Below are 20764 nucleotides of genomic sequence, written 5' to 3'. Positions count from 1 at the left end.
ATTTGCAGCAAAAGAACAAACATTCATGCACAAATATCCTCCATCAAACCGATATACATCCATAGCCTCATGCTTCATTCACTCCCCTTCAGCCTGCATGCCAACCCGTGCATCTACTCAGAGATCACTATTGAGGGATTGTGCACTTTTCCTCCGGTGATTTTAATGCTTGCATGGTCCCAGTGCCTCCCACAACCTCCATCGGCTTTTGCTGACCTCCCTCTTAACGGGTATGGCCCTCTCCTTCACCCAAGTCAATGCGTGTCTACCTCTCTTCCCCTCCCAGCCCTGATAACCCCCACAGAATGTTTCTTAGGGGGAAAACCTTTTATTGTTACCATAGTGATCTCATACAGTACTGGTCCTTTGTGAGTGACTGATTTCACTCAGCGCAATGTCTGGCCTCCAGGTTCATCACGGTCCTGAAGTGTCTGAGTCATCGTGACTCTTTAACGTTGCCTTGGATTCATAGGTTACTAGATATGTCCCAGGTAATACGATTCTGGGAAAGGAGGTCCCTGGCTGCTTTTGCAAGGCAGAGAGAGGATGGAGAAGGAGGTGGTTGCAAGGCCAGGTTGACAGGACACACTGGTCATTTCATTTTAGGCTATGCAAGGCTGGTACTTCCCAAGGTGGTCCTATTCAGGAAACATCTCCAGTGTGTAGTGGTTATGTATTGGGCTGCAATCCATATGGTCTGCAGTTCAAAACCAGCAGCAGCTTTATGGGAGAAAGAGTGGACTTTCTACTCCTATAAACTGTTACAGTGTTGGGATCCCACAGCGGGTCTCTGAGTCAGCAGCGAGTTTCAGGTTTTTGTGTTAATGAGCCGGAATGTCAACAAAAACACAGATGGCCCACCCGCTGCAGACAAGACAGAGGAAGAGAGAACAAAATAGCAACCGTGTATTGAGCTTTTCTTATGTTGCAAGCATCTTACATCCACCACCACTTTTTTAAGCCTCGAGACAGAGGCCTTCCAAGACGGGACTCTTAGCCCCATTCAGTGGTTGAAGAGCTTAGAGTAAGGTGACCAGACGTCCCGCTTTTGGCGGGACAGACCCGATTTTTAACAATTTTTCCCACATCCCACGGTGTTTTAAAAAAGTCTTGATTCTTGGAAAGAATGCACAACAAGCTAGGGTACACAGTTTTTGGCTACCATGTGGCTATTTCGCCAGGATATGAGTTTTATCCATGGTATCCAACTTTACCAATGTTAAAATCTGGTCACCTTAGCTTAGAGCCAAGTCCTTCTCCAACATCCTGCTGCTCCTCGGGGACAGAGCCCAGCACCCCGACGTGGGCCACGCCTTCACGGCCACTTCCTGCTACTTCACCATCTCGAGAGAGTCGGTGGGTGAGGTAAGTCTGCAGGATTCTGTGATGGTGGACGAGTGCATTGTGCATTTGACAAAATCCCCGGGGCTGCCCAACGTGCTTGGGTGCCCTCTGATGTAAACCATGGGCTCAGGTTACTCACAGCGTACCTGTATCGGTTCGACTGCTACAACTACGGTAACCACGGGACGGGAAGGCAGGATGTCATGGGCAGTGGGGTGAGAACCGTGTACTTGGCCTATCAAACAGAAACAGCTCTGAAAATCAAAATCTTTAAACCCGTACTGAGCACTTCCTAAATGATAATTCTATCTGCCCTCCGAGAGGAGGTCACCCAGGGGGTTGACACAGGAAGGAAGGAAGCACAGCTGCCTGTCAGGTGTCCTGGGGGCCCGCCGGCCAGGTGTATCCAGCGGAGCCTGGGAGGAAAGGCAGGCTGTGGCCTGCCTAGGTGGTGGCTGGTGGCTGGCTAGTTGGTGTTGACTCATAGGGACCCCATGCGATGAGGAAGATTGGCCCCTGCAGTTTTCCATAGTGCTGATCTTCAAGTCTGTCTCCTAAGGAGCCTCTGGGTGGGTCTGAACCACTAACCTTTTGGTTAGCAGCCTAACCCAGTGCTTAACTTAAGGCTGAATCTCCAGGGCTCCTAAGGGCTCTTTGAGTAGACTTTAAAACTGAAAAGCTGCTCTTGTCATTTTGCAAACACATTTTTATTCCGCTTATTCTACATGGGGGGAGGGGGAGCGGATGTTAAGTAGATGACAAATAGAGGCTTAGTGTGATCTGGTTCACAGGCACCATTTGCTCTGTGCCAGATCAGAAAGACCCTAGTGGCTGCCAGGAATAAACTCTTGGTGATTAAAATCGCCCGGCATATAGGCTGAAGATACATCCAGACCACGGCCACATCCCGGGCGGGGCTGGCCCAGCACAGGACGGTGAACAGTCAGGCCCCTCCTTGACAGAGCATGTCACCTTGTCCTACCTCTCATGATCCCCAGACTGATTTTTGTAAAGAGGAAAATGGATGCTCAGAGGGGTTGGGTGACCTGGCCACAGCCACACAGCTAGGAAGCTGCTGACCTAAAACTAACATCCCTGGTTTCTAGAGAGCTAAGCTGCAGCAACCCCCGAGGGTGTGCTTTTGAACAAAGACAAGATCGCCAGGACAGCAGGATTACCCTTTACTGGGCATCCCTGTTCATGGCCACCTGCCATTGGGTTCTGTCTTTCCTCCATCTCTGGCAAATATGTGTGTCAGCGGACCCCAGCAGAGGTGTCCTTGTTTCTGATGGGAAAGAAAACCCTACAATGGAGGAAAGCCTGAGAATTTCCTTTCTTCCGATTGGGGAGAAATATCATTTTAGAGGCCCGAGGCCATGCCTTAAATGGAAGACCCCTGCTGAGCCTCAGTTTCCCCCTTCTGAACAGAGGGGTTGGAGATGACATCATCATCGGAGAGTGGACTTCAGACGGCTACGCTCCCTCCAGTGGCCATCAGTCTGTCTCCTGTACCCTCTGTGCATCGAGAGGGCTGGGAGACCAGCCCTTTCATCCGCATCCAGGGCTCTAAGAAGCTCAAAAGGCAGCTTGAAGGGGGACCGGTTGGCGGCCATCCACTTCTGAAAAGGCCAGGAGCCAGCAGGTGTGGAGAGGCCCTGTCAAGGCTGGGACTTGGACGTGAGCAGGATGATGACAGCATTCACTGACACTGTTTGGGTATCCCCCATGCTGTCTCCTCTGTCTTCAAACGAAAGCAGCTCTCGGGTCAGTCGGGATCAGTCCTCTCCGGATAGTCCTGCTAACCCCTGGGTCACCTGGCCAGGAACGGGCAGCACCCTGGGCCCAGGATGTGGGCCTCTATGAGTTGGCAGGGGCATGGAGTCCTCTCAGAGTCCGTGTGCCGAGTCCCTGCTGCCTGGGGGAGCTGGTGGGTGACCAGGAGCCGGATATAGTAGCCGCCAAACACCGCCAACAGCTGCCGGGCCATTTCCTAGAAGGAGCAGAGACGCGTGATGGTCACAGGGAGGCACCGTGAGGGGAGGGGCGTAAATACACACGAGAAACCACCACCTCCCCCAGCTGTCGTCACCCCTCGGGCCCAGCAGTGAGGTTCACTGGGAAGAAACACAACAGCACCTGGGGCACCTGGAAGACTCTTGGACGGGGGTCCGGGGTCCCGGCTCTGGATCCCTCTCACTGTGACAGCCCAGGGTCCCATCCCAGACGTGTGACCCCACTGTCGGCAGAGGAGCGGAAAGTGCCCCGAGAGCCCTGGCACCACAAAGCACTAGGGCAGTGGTTCTCAACCTTCCTCATGCCGTGACCCTTTCATACAGTTCCTCAGGTTGTGGTGACCCCAACCATAAAATTATTTTTGTTGCTACTTCATCACTTTCATTTTGCTACTGTTATGAATCATCATGTAAATATCTGATATGGAGGATGTCTTTACATTGTTACAAATTGAACATAACTAAAGCGTAGTGATTTATCACAAAAACAATATGTAATTATATATTGTAAAATATTTCTAATGACAAATAAATGAAATTTTGTCTTGAAGCATGGTGTAGCATGGGAAACAGTCTTAATATAACAACAGTAAACTGTATTGCTATGTTCTGTGACAGTTTGCGTAAAAAGCCAACGTCAGTGCAAAGGTTGAGATAGCTTCTTTCTCACCAGATCAGAAATTCTCGGGGCAGTCTTTGCAAGAGCACAATAAAGATCATCTTCGACAATATTTACCCAGTAATTCTAATTCATGAAGTCTCATTTTACCTCCACTACTGCTGCTTTCAACACAGCAGCTGCTCTTTAACAGAGTGGCTTCTTTCTACACAGTAGCTGCTCTCTACACGTGTGACTGATCCGCATAAGTACATTATGGCGCCAACCCTGTCATACACCTGTGTTTGTACAGGGTGTATGTGATGGGGTTGGCACGCCGATGTCACCACACCGGGTTCTCGTATGTGGGCATATCTGCATGTGGGCAGACCACCTGGAGACAGATAAAGGAGTGATGTCTCGGTTCCTAAGACCGTCAGAAATAAGTGTTTTCCACTCGTAAAGGACAACAAACAGACCTTGAACTATTTATAGGTTTGCTGTTGTTGTTGTTGTTGCCTTTTGTTGTTGTTGTTGTTGTTGTTATAGCAATTGTTTTATTTTCTATTGTTGCTTCGTTGTGCTCAGTCTTGTGTCTGTGCATATTGTTGTCGCTGCATGTCTATCTGGGTGGGATAGGAGGGATAAACAAGCTGGAAAAGAAAACAATGGTATGACAGTTCCGGGGGGACATGGGAGAGGGGGAGGTGTGGGAAAGGAAGTGGTGTTAACAAACCCAGGGACAAGGGAACAACAAGTGACTGAAAATTAATGGCTAGGAGGGTGTAGGAGGTCTGGCAGGGCTGGATCAAGGACAACGTAACCGAGAGGAATTACTGAAACCCAAATGAAGGTTGAACATGATAGTGGGGCAGAAGCAAGGTAAAAAGAAATAGAGAAGAGAACTAGGAGGCAAAGGGCATTTATAGAGATCTAAATACAGGCTATACATATGTAAATATATTTACATATGATGAGGGAGAAATAGATCTATGTACATATATTTATAGGTTTAGTATTAAGGAAGCAGATGGACATTGGGCCCCTACTCAAGTACTCCCTCAACATAAGAACACTTTGTTCTAATAATCTGGCACTCTGAGATGCTCACCTTCCCGATATAATCGCTGAAGACAAAGCGGGTGCATAAGCAAATGTGGTGAAGAAAGCTGATGGTGCCCAGCTATCAAAAGATATACCATCTGAGGTCTTAAAGGCTTGAAGATAAACAAGCGGTCATCTCGCTGAGAACAACAAAGCCCACATGGAAGAAGCACACCAGCCTGTGTGATCACGAGGCATCAATGGGATCAGGTATCAGGCTTCAAAGAACAAAAAATCATATCACTGTGAATGAGGAGGTGGGCAGAGTGGGGACCCAAAGCCCATCTGTAGGCAACTGGACATCCCCTTACAGAAGGGTCATGGGGAGGAGATGAGCCAGTCAGGGTTCAGGTAGCAATGATGAAACATACAACTTTCCTCTAGTTCTTTATTACTTTCTCCCCACCACTATCATGATCCCAATTCTACCTTACAAATCCGGCTGGACCGGAGGATGTACACTGGCACAGATAGGAACTGGAGACACAGGGAATCCAGGACAGATGAACCCCTCAGGATGAGTGGTGAGAATGGCAATACTGGGAGGGTGGAGGGAAGGTGAGGGAGAAAGGGGGAACAGATTTTAAGGATCTACATATGGCCTCCTCCCTGGAGGATGGACGGCGGAGAAGTGGGCAAGGGGAGATGTCAGTGTAAGATATGACAAAATAATAATAATGTATAAATTATCAAGGGTTCATGGGGGAGGGGGGAACAGGGAGGGAGGGAGGAAATGAGGAGCTGATACCAAGGGCTCAAGTAAAAGCAAATGTTTTGAGAATGATGAGGGCAACAAATGTACAAATGTGATTGACACAATGGATATATGGATGGATTGTGGTAAGAGCCGTACATGCCCCCAATAAAATGATTCAATTTAAAAAGAAGAAATACGTGTTTTCCAATGGTTTAGGTGACCCTTGTGAAAGGGTCGTTCGACCCCCAAAGAGGTCTCGACCCACAGGTTGAGAACCGCTGCTCTAGGGAAATGAATCTTCTAGTCCTCCCTGGTCAGCTGGAGACCATGCTTGCTCCAGCCCCAGCGGTCTGCTGCTGTGAGTGGCTGTTGGGCAGTCGGACCCATGGCGACCACACGTCCCCCAGAGCCAGACTCTATCTGGACTGGCGCCATCCACACAACCTCTGGAACGATTGAGCCCACTGCCACAGCCATCAAGTCAGCCCACCCACGAAGGGTCCCCTCATCCTCCTGGACCCCCTACTTCAGCAAACTGGGAAGAGGTCTACGGTGTCTGTGCATAACTCACTGAAGATCACTGAATGAAGCCAGGGGAAGATGGGATGAGCTCGTGTCCCCGTGGCAGCCCCTCGATGGTGCACCCAAGGTCCCCGCCAGGTTTCCTGGGGCAGTCAGCGCTCCTCAATGTGCTCACAGGGTCTGCTCACAAAAACGGCGTGCTCTCAACGCACGCTTGGCCCCCAAAGCAAAGCTCGCTGGTCAAGCCGCTGAAATCACAGGCAGGACTCAGACACTGCAGGTTCAGCAGTGCCCGTCCACGGCAATAAAGCGGGTCATCACCAAGAAGTGAGGCCCATACATGTTCTGGCTTCCCAATGTATGTGACATTCTGTTGATACTGGACTGTAGTCTACTGAGTGTGCAGCAGCATTGTGAAGAAGTCTGAAGTCGTGCAAGAATCACCAACATGTGACAGAGAGACACAAAGGGAGCACGTGTAGTTGGGAAAATGTCACGGAGAGACAAAGCCTCATTTTATTGAAACCAAAAACATGACTCTCTACAGTGGGCAATGACATGGAGTCTGTCCGTACAGGGAAGGGCATCAATTCCTGAAGGGGGGACTGCCGGGCTTTCCCAAGTACCGATCTCAACTGAAAAAACAGGAGGTGAGTTATGTCAAGGCTACTTATGGCTGTAGACTTAGGGATTAAGACTCAGCTTTAACACCAGCCTTTGTGATCATGAGGTGTCAATGGGATCAGGTATCAGGCATCAAAGACCCAAAACAAAAACTCATATCGATGTGAATAAGGGGGAGTGCAGAGTGGAGACCCAAAGCCCATCTGTAGATAATTGGACATCCCCTTACAGAAGTTTCACAAGGAAGAGAGGAGTTAGTCGGGGTGCAGTATAGCACCGATGAAACATACAACTTTCCTCTAGTTCTTAAATGCTTCCTCCCCCCCACTAACATGACCCCAAGTCTACCTTACAAATCCGGCTAGACCAGAGCATGTACCCTGTACAGATAAGAGCTGGAAACACAGGGAATCAAGGATAGATAAACCCCTCAGGACCAACAATGAGAGTAGCGAAACCAGGAGGGGAAGGGGAAGGTGGGGGGCAGAAAGGAGGAACCAATCACAATGATCTACATATAACCCCCTCCCAGGGGGATGGACAACAGGAAAGTGGGTGAAGCGAGACATCAGTCAGTGTAAGATATGATAAAAAAATAATAATTTATAAATTATCAAGGGTTCATGAGGGAAATAAGGAGCTGATACCAAGCGCTCAAGTAGAAAGAAAATGTTTTGAAAATGATGATGGCAACATATGTACAAATGTGCTTGACATGATGTATGTATGGAAGGATTGTGATAAGAGCTGTGAGAACCCCCAATAAGATAATTTTTTTTAAAAAGACTCAGTTTTAGCAAAAAGGCCGGATGGGAATTTCAACACGAGGAATTCCAGGCCCTTGCCACTGAAAGAGAAAAGGTAATAGCGTCTACCTCGCTGCCCGAGAAGGGGGATGAGTGGAGACAGTGTGTCTCGTGTGTAAGAAATGCATTCGGGAATAATCTCAGCAGCAGCAGCACTGTTATGAGTCAAAAGAGCAGAAACACTACTTGACCCTCCAGGACCGGCCTTTCGTGTGAACTGTCCCCTGTGCTAGAAAGCATTAAGTTTCAAACATGCTGCCCACCAGTAACTCAGATTCATTTTCTTGCCAATTTACTCAAAAATCCATAATGTAAGAAGCAAGGAACTGTGGCCAGAAAATGACCTACTTAAAATCAACATGCCTGCCTTCCGCCCTTGGCTTGGCCACAATCTCCCTTTGTCCTTGACCTTGGGCAAGTCAGCTGGCCTCTCAGAACCTTATTTTTCCCCTCAGGGAAGCAGGGAAAATAATCCACATCTCAGAAGATATGCTAAAGAGTTCTCAGAATGATGAAAATCTGTAACAATGTCAGAGGCTATTACAGCGATTACTCTGCCTTTCGTGCTGAGCCCCTGCCACGGGTTTCATTTATTCCTGGCCAAATTAGGAGGGCAGCTACTTTAAAAACATGTGCACACACACTGAGACTTGATATTCATGACAGGAAATTGCGTTACTCTGGGTCGGAATAAATTTGAAAAATGATTTCAAAAGACCTGTCTTTAATGGGCGCTTTCACATAAACCTAGACACGCACGTCATAATCAAAGACGTGACCTTATCCATCTCTTCTGCTCTTTGAAAACAACACGTCTGTGGGATTCAAATGAAGAGCTTAATAAATGTATCGTGTCCTCATTTACACAGTCCTATCTGCAAGTCTCCCACTCCCCACCAGTGCAAAATAGACACACTGGCCTGGCTTGAATCCTGAGACCCCAAACCACTGTGTTGAGAAGAAAATACAAGCCTTCCAGACCTGGGGCATCTCCTGACCATGGGCCTGCCTGTCCCCAGAGCAAGACAGAGGCCATACAAGTTGTAAAGCACCTTATCAGATTTCTGGTCTGTCAGCCCTTGGCCAACAGCTTCCATGGATAGCAAGACTCAGCACCCCTCTGGGGCCGGAGGAACTAAAATTCAACCCCGAGATGCACAGAGCGTTCAAACAGGCACACATGGATGATGGGATGAGCGGCTGGAAGGGTAGACGAATAGATGGGCAAACGGGTACAGAGATGTGTCCATGGGTGCGTAGGGACAGCCAACGACCTGCCGAGCAACTGCCCCCAAAATAGGATCTCTGTGACTTTTTAAATGGAGGGGGTAAACAGCAAATACAAAATTATTCCTATGAAGCCAAGGTAAGGAGGGGGGAAGGGGTGTGTGCCAAGATGGGACACTATCGTGTTCGAAGGTCTGTAGTCTTTACCAACTCGAGGAAAGCCTGGTTACAAGAATCTGGAGCTGGGGCTCCCACAGGAGAAGATGGTCCTGATGGGCCATGGCACCCATTACCTCTGGCTCGGCCTCGGGAACCAGCTGACGGAGTTCAGTCTGCATGAGCGGCCTCTCGGAGGGACATGGGCTACTGGGCAGGAGAGGGGCTTCCTCTACCATGTCCTCGGGCCCCTCCGCTGTGCTGGGGCTCACCCCGGTCTCCATGACAACGCACAACTGGTTCAACCTGCTTCTCAGCAAGGACTGCAAAGGAAACAAGAAAGGCCTTGGGTTGGGTCCTACGCTGGGTGCCATCTCGCAGCAAGGGACGAACCCATCTACGGACTCAGGGTGACACGGGAGAGCATCCCAGGCTGACCCGAGGTGGTGAGATCAGGCAAGTGCCCACACCAGTACCATCCTTCGCCGGTTCTAAAGCTCGGCCCCTGGCATGGTTTCGTTTGTTGCAGAACAGCCTGGGGTGTGGATATTCCTATCCACCTGCTGCCGATGAACAAACAGGGGTTCAGAGACCTTGCCCAGGGGGCTATGCAGCAACTAATGGGCCCGAACCAGGGCAAACCATCTTCCTGGCTACAAAGCCCACCTGCAGCGCTTACAGGACCCGGGGAAAGGTGGAGCCCAGGACTCAGAGTCAGGAGGCTTGGAATCCAGACCAGCTCTGTGGCCCCAGGGCTTCCCAGGGCCTCCAAGCCCCCCTCTGTGAAATGCGGGCAAGGGTGCCCGTGTGCTCAGCAGACTTCCTGCATTCAGGGTAGGAAGGCTCTCAGAGCCAGTGAAAATGGTCTCAATCTGCGATGCTGTCCCCTGCCCGGTCTTCACAATGACTACTGATGGTAAGGGCAGGCTTGTCTGTGCTCACGACAGGAAACATAGAGGAGGTCTTCAGTAAAAAAAGGAAGAGGAAGACCCTTCCCCACCCCACCCCACCCCCACCCCGTGGCATTCTACACGGCATTCTTCCTCCCGAGTAACCTTGTCTTCAGTCCTTCCCAACGTGGCGAGAACATGATTTTATACCTTGGGCCTCCTGTGTTTCGGAATCGAGGATTGTGCTTGGTCTTCTCCTAAGGCATCTTACCTCCTGGTGAGTCTTCATCTCTTGCACGTGGTCCGTCAGGAACTGCACACAGTTCTCCAAGTCGAAGTAGACAAACCAGAGCTGGGGGTAGGGAGAGAGGTCGGGACGTCGAGGCTCGGAGCCAGCCCTGACCCCGAGGTTTCTCCCTGAGGACCACCCACACTTGCTTTCCTTGTAAAACTTAGATCGAATGCACGCTCTGATGACACACCTGGCCCCTAAAATTCACCGTGAGAGCTGGTGGAAATCCAGGGATGTGCACAAACACCCGCCTCCCTTTCTGAGGGACCCCCCCTTTTATCTTGCTCTCTAGCAGGCCCATCTCTATAAGTCAGTACGCCTCCCAAACCCTTCCCGGACACTGTGTATCCATATCTGGATTATCCCCTTAGTTGTCAGTGGCCGGATGCCTTCGGTCAGAAACTCAAACATGCAGATGAGTGAAACCCCGCGCCACTTTCTCCCTTGCTGCCCAAGGTCGGGTTAGAGGTCATAGGCGTGGATGTCCTCATCCCATCCCCTGCTTCCACCGCAATTTCAGCGGGTGCCAGGAGGCTGGGTCAACCACAACCAAAATAAAATCATCCACACTTGTGCATTGCAACATCTTCTCGTGACCCCACAGACCACAAACATGATGAAGCGCTGAAGCAAACACCTCTGTCCACTAGCCACCCCCAGACCCCACTTTCCTCCCGACCCCACCCCCCAGGATTGAGCCAATGGGACTCAAGGTCAACCAGTGTCTCTCACACCATCTTTATTTCCAAGAGCCTTTCTTTTTTGAGTCTATTTTTTTAATGCTTCTTTTCTTAATGCATTGTTATACATTCTTTCCAAACGTCGCCGGAAATAGCATGATTCAAGTAATTAACGCCGAGCCCCTTGTCACTCTGCTTCTACAGCTGTTGCTTCATGGGTACCACTCCTGTTTCATCTCCACCCACCCTGACGGCTCAGCCCCAGCCACCCCTTCCAAGGTTCAGGGGCAAATCCAAACAGTGTGTCACTTCAGCCCCAGACAGAGTTATGAAACCGAAGCAACCGAATATTTTAAAAGATGGGCCACTCACGCCACCCTCCGCCCTTCCATGCTTTCGATGGACACCAGCCAAGCCACTCTTACGCCTATCGATATACAGAGTTCAAAGCAGAGCAGGCTGGAAAGGACCCCCGTCACCATGTCAGTGACCCCTAAGAGAGAGGGGCTCCCAGCCTGCAGTGTTACACTCGAACGGCTGGAAATCTTGTGACACCTTTCAGATCCCTTGCTGGTGCCAAGCAAGAGGGCCCTGTGTCCTACCGATCTCGGTGCAAGAAGCTCTGTAAGTACAAGGATCTCTCTGCTACAGCCTCTGAGTCTTGGGTGCTGCCTACCCTACTGCAGGCTCTCCATAGATATGTGTGGAATGGGCGACCACGTCCATGAAGAGCTTCTTCCCAACCCAACCTGCACGCCCCGCCCTGGCCACCCTCTGGGTGTGGACAATGACCAGCGACAGTGCAGATGTGGTACGGGTTGACTGTGTAGCACACTGGGCAGAACACAGCCAGGATCAGAAGACCTGGAGCTCATGTAGACCCACTAGTGTCCTAGACCACTGTGTGGCCTTGCCCCGGGCACTTAAGATCTCCTCACTGCCTTCCGGGCAAAGCAAAGCACCTGGCCAAAAGGAATGGGCCTGTGGAGCGTGACCTGCCTCTTCAGCCTCACTGCCACTCCCTGTGTCACCCAGACTTCCAGCCACTGTTACCTCTGCGCAGTTCCTCAAGAGCATCCTTCGCTGGCCTTCTCCCAGGCTGGAAGGCCACAGAGGTTACTGCTAGTGCCCACAACTGACCCCCTCAGAAGCCAGTGAGCTCCTACAGGACAGGGGCCATGCCATGGGTCCCATAGTATCCTCCATCCCCAAGGGAAGGATCACAGTGCTCAGAAGACACTGGGCACCAGGGAAGGAGGATGTCTACCTGGGATGGTTAAACAACATGGTGAGCACAAGCCAATGTGAATTTCATGCAGGATGACTGTTGAAATGTTGATTGCCCGCTACAGACACGATGTATTCCCCGCATTTCACACACACACACACACACACACACACACACACACACACACACACGGAGGGCTCGACCCAGAGGCAGCCAGGATCAAGATACCATCTGCTTGTTGAACCTACATTGAAGGCGTGTGGCTCGGACCGTAGCTGAGCTTCCCCTCCAGCCCTGCCACAGGAGGTGTGACACGGCTGGTTACCCACAGAAAGGAGTGTCGGAGAAGAAAGGCTGGGGCAGGAGGAACAGGAGGGGCTGCTGTGCACTTGGCCTCTGGGAGAACATGGGGCCGTCCGTCCCCATTAGCCCAGCTCGGGAGGAGGCCTGCAAGGCAGGTCCCTCTGAGCCACAGTACCTGGATCACGCTCTGGCAGCCTTCCACCGTGTCCGTGACCCCCAGCAGCACCCGGTGTCGCAGGAGGGCTCCGTTGGCAGCAGCCAGCCTCAGGTCAGTGTTGGTGTTGGCCTGTAAGGAAACAGCACACGCTCAGCCCCATGGCCCCACCGCCATGCTACCTGCTGCAGGCGGACTACCGACAGCAGGAAGATATGGGGGTGGGGTGGGGGACTCACCGTCCTGGAGGGCAAGGGATCCAGGGTGAAATAGGCCTGGAGCTGAGACACCCCCAAGAGCCAAGAGGGGCTGTGTGGCCCCAGACTTGCCACTTCATTTCTCTGAGCCTTACTGTCTCCCCCACTGGCAGAATGGTCCGAAACACGCAGGGCCGTGGAGTCATGCCAACTCCCATGGACCCCCAGGACAAAGAGGTGCCCCGAAGGCTTCAGGGGACATAATCTTCACGGAAGCAGCCTGCTTCCTCTTTCTCCCATGGAACGGCTGGTGGGTTCAAACAGACAACCTTTAGGCTCGCAGCCCAAATGCTTAGCCCACTGGGACACGGGGGTCCTTGAGTCGCCAGTAGTAACAATGAACATTTCCTGAGCCGATTATACCACCCATCATCGGAGGCACTACGCATGTCCCAAGTCACTTCATTCTCACACTGCCCCCCAGAGAGCACTACGGCTACTCTCCGCTACTCTCCCATTTCACAGATGAGCCAGTCTAAGCTACAACTCACCCATGGGGCAGTGTTGGCCATGGTTACGCTATCCTGTCCCTATAAAGTGGCTGTGGGCAGAGGGATCAGGCCCCAGGCAGTAGCTGCTCACTAAGCGGTGGTCCTGACAGGGAAGGCAAGGCACCTTGAAGGAAGGAGCCGCAGTGAGAAGCACTTGGGGTCTCCAGTCTGCATCTAAGAGTAGGCACGGGGTCTTGTTCCCCTCTGGGTCCCTGGGCGGCCTAGCCTCTTGGCTACCAACCGAATGGAGGATGGAAGGCAGAGGGGGCCGGCAGACTCAGCCGGCTTCCCAGGCAGGACCTGCACTAACTACAACCGCAGCCAGGAAGCACCTGCTCTTCCACTCCCGCTGCTGAAGCAGGCCACGCTGCTTTGCCCCCTCCCCAGAGGAGTTCCGTGCTGGCTCAAAGCAGTCTTTATAGGTCAAGATCAAGGGTCATCAAAGCCGCACCAGATTTTATTAGCCCAGGGGCTAAGCCTGACAAAGATCCATTCAGAATGATTAAGTTCCCACTTGTCCCTGTGAACACAGGCCAGAACTGGCCTTCGCACCGCCCGCTCCCCGCTCGGGCATCACGCCTTTCTTTTGGCGTGTCCGTCAGATGCTGTCCTTGTGTTCTGGAAGGTGTTGATTCAGTTTGGACTCTCAGGGACCCTCTTGTGTGCAGAGAACGACTCTGTAGGGCTGGGGAGGCTGTGCCCTGACAGAAACAGGGCAGCAGCCGCGTCTCCACAGTGTCTCTGGTTGTCCACCAACCTTTCCCCATCGTCCAGCACTGAGCCACTTGAGGGAGCAAGGCACCCCTGGGTGTTTGCTGCCTGATCTTTAAGTCCAGCACTTTGCCAGATACTGGGGGGGTGGAGGGGGCAGAGGTGGGAAAGGTGCTCCGTGAACAGCTAGGAAGCTAGTGTACATGTTGGATTATATCCCCAACCATACAGGCTTTTACATCTGAGGCTGTCTGCTTCTGTGAAGATTCCAGCCCTGGAAACACACCGGGTGGTTCTACTCTGTCCTATAGGGCGGCTGGGAGGTTAGAAGGCTAGAAGTCCAAGTTCAGGACAGCAGCAGTGTTGAGAAGGCTCCTCCATCTGCTCTCCTCAGAGGTTCCTCTCAGAGAAGCCCTGGGGACGCAGTAGGTAATGCCTTGGGTTGCTAACCGCAGGGTCAGAAGTTTGAAACCACCAGCTGCTCCTTAGGAGAAACATAAAGCTTTCTACTCCGGTAAAGATTTACAGCCTCGAAAACCCACAGGGGCAGTTCTGGGCTGTCCTATAGTCTCTGTGAGTCAGAACTGACTCACTGGCAGTGCGTTTGGTTTTCTGGTTTATAATACGGGTGGTTGTTGTCCCGGTTTGGGATGGGGTGGTTGAGTCACGTTAATGAGACAGGATTATTGCAGGTGTGTTTTGAGATGTAAAAGGGATGAAACAAATGAGTAGAGGGATGAGGGGTAAGATATACGCCAAGACCCATGGAGCTCTCCCCTAGGAACCTGGAGGGAGGAGCAGAAGACCAGCACCCTGGGTCCCACTGTGAGCTTGTTCAAACCACCCAGGTGAGCTATTTCTTGGAGACCAGGAGGTGGTGGTGGAGGTGGTGTGGTTCACAGAATGCCATCCCCTACCCCCAAGACACCCAAGTCCTCATTCCCAGACCCGGGACTGTGTCTGCTGCATGAGAGAACAAGGGAGGTGGCTGGCCTTAGAGGAATTACCTGGGTGATCTCGCAGGAGCCCACTGTAAACACAAGGGACCGTCAGGGTGGGAAAGGGAGGCTGAAGGGTGAGAGGGAAGGAGATGAGGGCAGGACTTGTCCCACCCATGGCGGACGGGGGCCCAAAGCAAAGGAATGCAGGTGGGCTTAGACGCTGGAAAAGGCAAGAAAATGGATCCCTCCCCAGTGGCTCCTGAAAGAGACCTGGTTCTGTTCACAACCTGATTTCAGCCAAGGAGACCCGTGTCAGCCTCCTAACTAGCAGGACTGCTGGATAATGAATCCTTGCAGTGTTAAGTCATTACGTTTATGCTAACATGTTACAGCGCCCAAGGAAACTAATCGAGTGGGCTGTTAGCTACATTACTTTGTTTGGGCAACTCCTTGAGTCTGTGTGTCCTGGTCCTTAAAATGAGAGTAACAACCCCTCCCCACCCCTACCCCACCCCCCGAGGGATTTAGGGAGGTAATGTATGCAGGGCATTTCACACCGGCCCAGAAGGAACCTCCCAACAGGCTAGGAGGCTATCGCTCTCCTTTCTGAATGCCACTGGGAATCAGAGAGCTCAGGCTTTGACCCAGCTCTGCCCCTCCCGCTGGGACCCAGGACAAGCAGCCCGTACCCTCTTACCACCTTCTCCCGGCCTAAAAGGTGGTTGTTGGGGTTAAGGGAGGGGTGGCTGCCCCAGCACTACCCTCAGGTGCCCTGTGAAATAGCTTCAGCAGTCCTCCTGCCCCTGCCCAGGAGTGCAGTCCCTGCCACTGAGGGGGAACAGGGAGGGGGTTGTCCTTAAAAGTGCCAGAGGAGAGCTATCCGTACTCCCCTTCCTCCTCCCAGATTGTCTTTCAAAGCACAGCCAGCTTCCAGAAAATACAATCCCAGGGATCCGACAGAAAGACAATGAGGGTTAATCATGGGCGCATGCAATCCGATTTCTCCTATCACCGGGAGGATATGAGCAGGGGACCTTTTTGTGGTTGGGGGAAGAGAAGAACCAAGTGGGCTTAGGACACTGGTGCCAGGACGGGCCTCATGCAGGAAGCCCACATGAATGCTTCCGCCATCTCACCTTCCTCTGCTGCCTCTCGAAGATGAGCAGGAGAGTCAGGGTCAGGGTCACCGCGGTCAGAGTCACGAGCAGCACGCCCACCCAATGGTTCCCCAGCGCGAACATCTGGCTGGTGGAGTAGATATTGGCCCACACCACCACGTAGAAAACCTGCAAGGGGCGGGGGAAGCTGTGGTCAGAAAGCACCTGTTGTCAGGTGAAGCAACTCCGTTCAAAGGGCCCTTCCCCACGCCCTCATGCTTCGACATCCATCCTCCAGGGACTCGGCCAGCCCACACAGCCAATGAGAGTCCAGGGCTGACACTCCAGGGTGTGCGAACGGGCTGGTGGCCCTGACTTATGAACAGTAAATGTTAGAACACAGCTATTCTAACGACTCCGAGTCCTGGTTCCTCTGCTTTTAGGTAAGGCGTGAGCCTTGCAGTGGGAAGAGGAGGGCCTTCAGAGACAAAATTAAGTCCCCTGATTCTTCAGTAGCTCCACAGCTTTGGAATAGTTATTCCACCTCTGTGAGCCTTAGTTTCCACCTCTGTAAAATGGGAGTAATAGCTACACTTCACGGGGCTACAGTGAGGGTTAGCCAGGGAACATATGTAACTGCCTAGCACTTGCGGGAGAACTCATTGCTGCCTTCGGCGCCACCCCCTACTCCCTAAAAGTAGAACAAGGGAGTTAGGTGCACTCGTTGGCCATTTTTATATACAAAGAAACAGCCAATCAGTGGTTAAGAGCAGAGATGCTGAAGCCAGACTGCCTGGGTGCAAATCCTGTCTCGGCCATATAAATACGTGTGTGCATGTGCATTACCTGTACACATACATACACCTGAGCAGAGCTGGACTGGATCTGTCTATTGAACAGGTAGGGAAACCAAGGCCCAGAGAGGAAAAAGTCTTGGTCAAGCCCAGGTCTTGAGTCTATAGGTGGGTAACTCTCCTAATTACCAATGCTTTACCCGGGGACCTGGTCATCTACTGAATTCAGATCCATGGGGTACCACCAGCCCCCAAGCCCCTTCCCCACACCAGCAGCAGGCTCCAGGACACCAGATTAAATTCAGTCAGGCCACAGGGGGCCCTGGCAGGGGTCGGTGTGTGGGCCACCCTCTCCCCTTACCACGGCGAAGGCCAGCCGCATGGGCCTGGAGTTGTAGATGATGTATCTTCTCACTTGGGGTTCCAGGAGGGCGCTCTCAGCCAAGCTCCTGTACTGATCAGCAGGGAGCTGCTCGACCATGTGAGAAAGAGAGTCATGAGTCACGGGAGAACCAGTCCCCACCTCCTCCCCACCAGCAAGCACCACATTCCCAGTGCATGTGACCCTCACATGAAGGGGGACTGAGTACAGGAAGAGGTCGGCACACTGGGGGCAGCTCCAGAGTGCCACTCAGAGAAGAAAGAGCCTCACTGGAAAGAGAGGCCAGCCAGAGATCCAGGGGACTTCCCGGGGAGGGATCCTCACAGCAGGCACATGGAGCCTAGTGGTTAGGGCCTGACCCTGGCATCAGAAACCCAGGGCCGAGACAGTGGCCCTGCCACTAACTCCTACACTGTGTGACCTGGGGTGAGCCCTGTCTCTCTGAGCCTCAGTCCCCTCCTCTGTAAAATGAGAATCGGTGCCTCCACCTTGTCTAGAGCTTTGGCACACAGTTGGGCCCGCAGTGAACACGCAATACGTGGGCACCGTTATTCAGGCTGCAATATCAGTAACCACAGGAGTCCTGCTGACATAGCCGGACTGCTAACTATAAGGTGAGCATTCGAAACCACCAGCTGCTCTGCAGGAGAAAAGTGAGGCTGTCTACTCCCAGAAAGAGTTACAGTCTTGGGAACTCAGGGGCAGATCTACCCTTCCCTGCAGGGTTGCTGCGAGTCAGAAGTGACCTGATGGCAGTTTGGTTGGTTGGTTGGTTGGCTGTATGACCAATAACTCCTGTGGCTGTTATGGGACACTGAAATAGTTTCTTGTGCCAGCCTGGCCGATAAACACAGTGGGATTAACTGAAGGGCAGAGAGATAAATGCCTTGGTGAGCCTTGCCTTTCTTGTCTCTCGCTCTTTGATCATCGGACCAGTGTGTAGCTGCCTTGCTTGTCCTGCGCCTCAATTTAAAGGCTACACTACCTTTGGGACACCTAGCCTGTGGACTGTGTCGCTGTAAGTTGAGGTCCCTATAAGACATCGCTGGAGCTGGGACTGGCAGTTGGTGACCTGGCTGGCAGTTGGTGACCTGCCTTCTGATTGGCTGCTGTGCTGACATAGCCTAGCTCTCTCTACAAATAGAGGAAGATCTGGCAGCAGATTGGACTGGAAGGACTGCTAGTCTCTCACATCTCTACCACGGCAGTGAGTTGAATTGAGCCATTTGTAGTGCTTTATAATTGAACTGTCTCTTTCTTGTATTATATATTTAACTGTATATGATTTAACAGTTCATTCCTTGTTATACAGCTAGTTATCTTTATAAATAAATATATTAAATTATCAGCAATTTGATTTTATGTCTCTAGAGAACCCTGTCTAACACAGACACCAAGCTCTGTCTTAGAGCGCAGAGCAGAACTTCCCCGTAGGGTCAGCTTGGCTGCAATCTTTATTGGAGCAGAATGCCAGGTCTTGTCTCCCAAGAAGTGGCAGCTGGGTTCGAACCACCAACCTTGCGGTTAACAACCAGACCCTTAGCCATGAAGCCCCCGGGCTCCTCTTGATAACGATTAATAAAGTCCCAATACTGCACCTGGCTGTCTTCCTGCCCACACTCCTAGCAGGGGCAATGCCTGAGGAGCATAAGGATTTTCTGAGAGTGTCAGGAAGCAGAATGCAACCATGCAAACGATACTTAGGAACGGAGCAGTAGAATATGCAAGTCACGTGTGAGGTTCCACAACCCGGTCCGAAGACAGCTCCCTACTAGAGGTGTGTTGCTGTGTGCAGCCTGGAAGGACAGGTGGGAGAAAGCAATCCCCGTGTGGATGTGGCATCAGCACCCCCAAGATAAAGCTGTCCTGCTGAGAGAGCGCCGGTGTCACCATCGAGTGACTGCCACTTGATGTGACTCCCACACGTTCGGGGGTTCCCTGGGCCATCTCAAAGTGTTGGCACTTGATTGCAGTCTGTAAAGTGTGCGGCAGCTCTACAGAGAACTACGAACGTGGGGCACAGAATGAGCACGTGCTGTCGGAAATGGAGCCAATACTCAGGATTGGCACGGACTTGCAAGTGGTAAACATGTGATGATGAGGATGAGGATGATGAGGATGCATTATCTATGAAGCACAATAAAACAAAACATGGCTGCAATGCAATGTGGGCTTTTTGTTTGTTTCCCGCCAGGTTATTTATTTCAACAGAAAGAGCTCTCCAAAATGTCTAAGAGAAAGGTCTGGGTTCTCTGTCGCGGACTCACAGCCCCTGGACAGCTCAGGGTAGAATTGAGTCCAAGACTGTAACTTCACACAACTAGAGAGCCCGTCTTTCTCCCTCAGAGTGACTGGTGGTTTTGAACTGCTGGCTTTTGTATGGTGGTGGTGAGACTATGCATAGCAAGGCATTCACCACCTCGACAGAGCACATGTGCACAATTCAGTGGCCTGGTCCACCTTCCTTACGTGGTGCCACCATTCTCAGCCTCCAAGGGACTCTTCCCCGGTTAACATCAACTCACTGCCCCCCACCCCAAGGTTGCCATTCCCTTTGAAAGAAGCAAATTCTGAAGTCTTCTGGGTGAACTTAGCAGTGCGGCTTCCCAGTTGATAATTACTCCGCCCTGGTTAGCAGAGGGACAGTGTCATCAGGTTGAAGCCTCAGGAAGAGGGCACATCACACCAATGGGACTTCATAGCAGCAGCAATCCCCCCACGTCAGTCGGTATTGACGATATGCCAGGCCCGTCGCCCGTGTCCTACAGGCATGCTGTCCACTCATCCTCCCAAGCACGTGCCGGGATGGGTATTCCTGTCCCCCTCCTTTTGATGAAGCTGAGACTCAGTGAAGTGAAGTCTCCTGCCAGAACTCACACAGCCGGCAATCTGCACCCAGACCCATGGACCTAGGCAGCCTCAGCCTCGAGTCACTGTGCAGCCAGGAAGCGCATTGGGCTCTCATGAATCCACGCATCCTCTCTTTGCAGACGCATGCCTCTCCCCATGTGTCCTTCCTGCTGTCCACCAAGCAAAGTCCTATCTCTTCCTCAGAATCCCAGAGCACGTCTCTGCTCCTAAGTGAAACTTTTATAACCACTGACTCGCCAGGCTGAGTTTGTCAGCTTTCCCGTGAGTGCCAGTGCCCTGTCCGCTCTGCTCTTCATTTATCCGATCCATGTTCCTCTCCCCAAGAGGCACCAGGTCCCATGCAGCTGGACGATGTTTCGTGCCCAGGAAAGTCCCTGGCACATCACGGGCACCCAAAAACCTACTTTTGCTAAATGCACTCTCCTTATCTCCCCACCACATCTAGCAGACCATAATGTTGAATATGTACTTAGCGAGCAGTCGAATGGATTGATGGATGGATAAAAGGACAAAAGGAAGAAAAGAGGCAAAGAGAAAGGAGAAGCAATAGGAATCTGAATATGTATGTGTGTGTGTATATATA

At 51.8% G+C, this 20764-nt stretch overlaps 1 protein-coding gene across 1 annotated transcript in view; it reads right to left on the bottom strand.

Moving 5' to 3' along the window:
- Positions 1-2032: 2032 nt before the first annotated feature.
- The window catches only part of TMEM268 (transmembrane protein 268), a 29880-nt gene continuing 11148 nt past the window's right edge, over positions 2033-20764 (bottom strand). The window contains exons 3-8 of the mRNA XM_004712547.4: positions 17290-17397; positions 16174-16323; positions 12659-12769; positions 10252-10332; positions 9228-9413; positions 2033-3334 (exon numbers count right to left, since the gene is read on the bottom strand). Of these exons, the coding sequence (XP_004712604.1) occupies positions 3155-3334; positions 9228-9413; positions 10252-10332; positions 12659-12769; positions 16174-16323; positions 17290-17397 (816 nt within the window). The 3' untranslated portion in view covers positions 2033-3154. The remainder of the gene's footprint in view (positions 3335-9227; positions 9414-10251; positions 10333-12658; positions 12770-16173; positions 16324-17289; positions 17398-20764) is intronic.

The sequence above is a fragment of the Echinops telfairi genome, unplaced genomic scaffold (genome assembly GCF_000313985.2).
Source record: "Echinops telfairi isolate 266 unplaced genomic scaffold, ASM31398v2 ScPeMD7_7410;HRSCAF=8448, whole genome shotgun sequence".
Taxonomy (NCBI): domain Eukaryota; kingdom Metazoa; phylum Chordata; class Mammalia; order Afrosoricida; family Tenrecidae; genus Echinops; species Echinops telfairi.
This window is presented reverse-complemented; position numbering and strand designations above follow the sequence as displayed.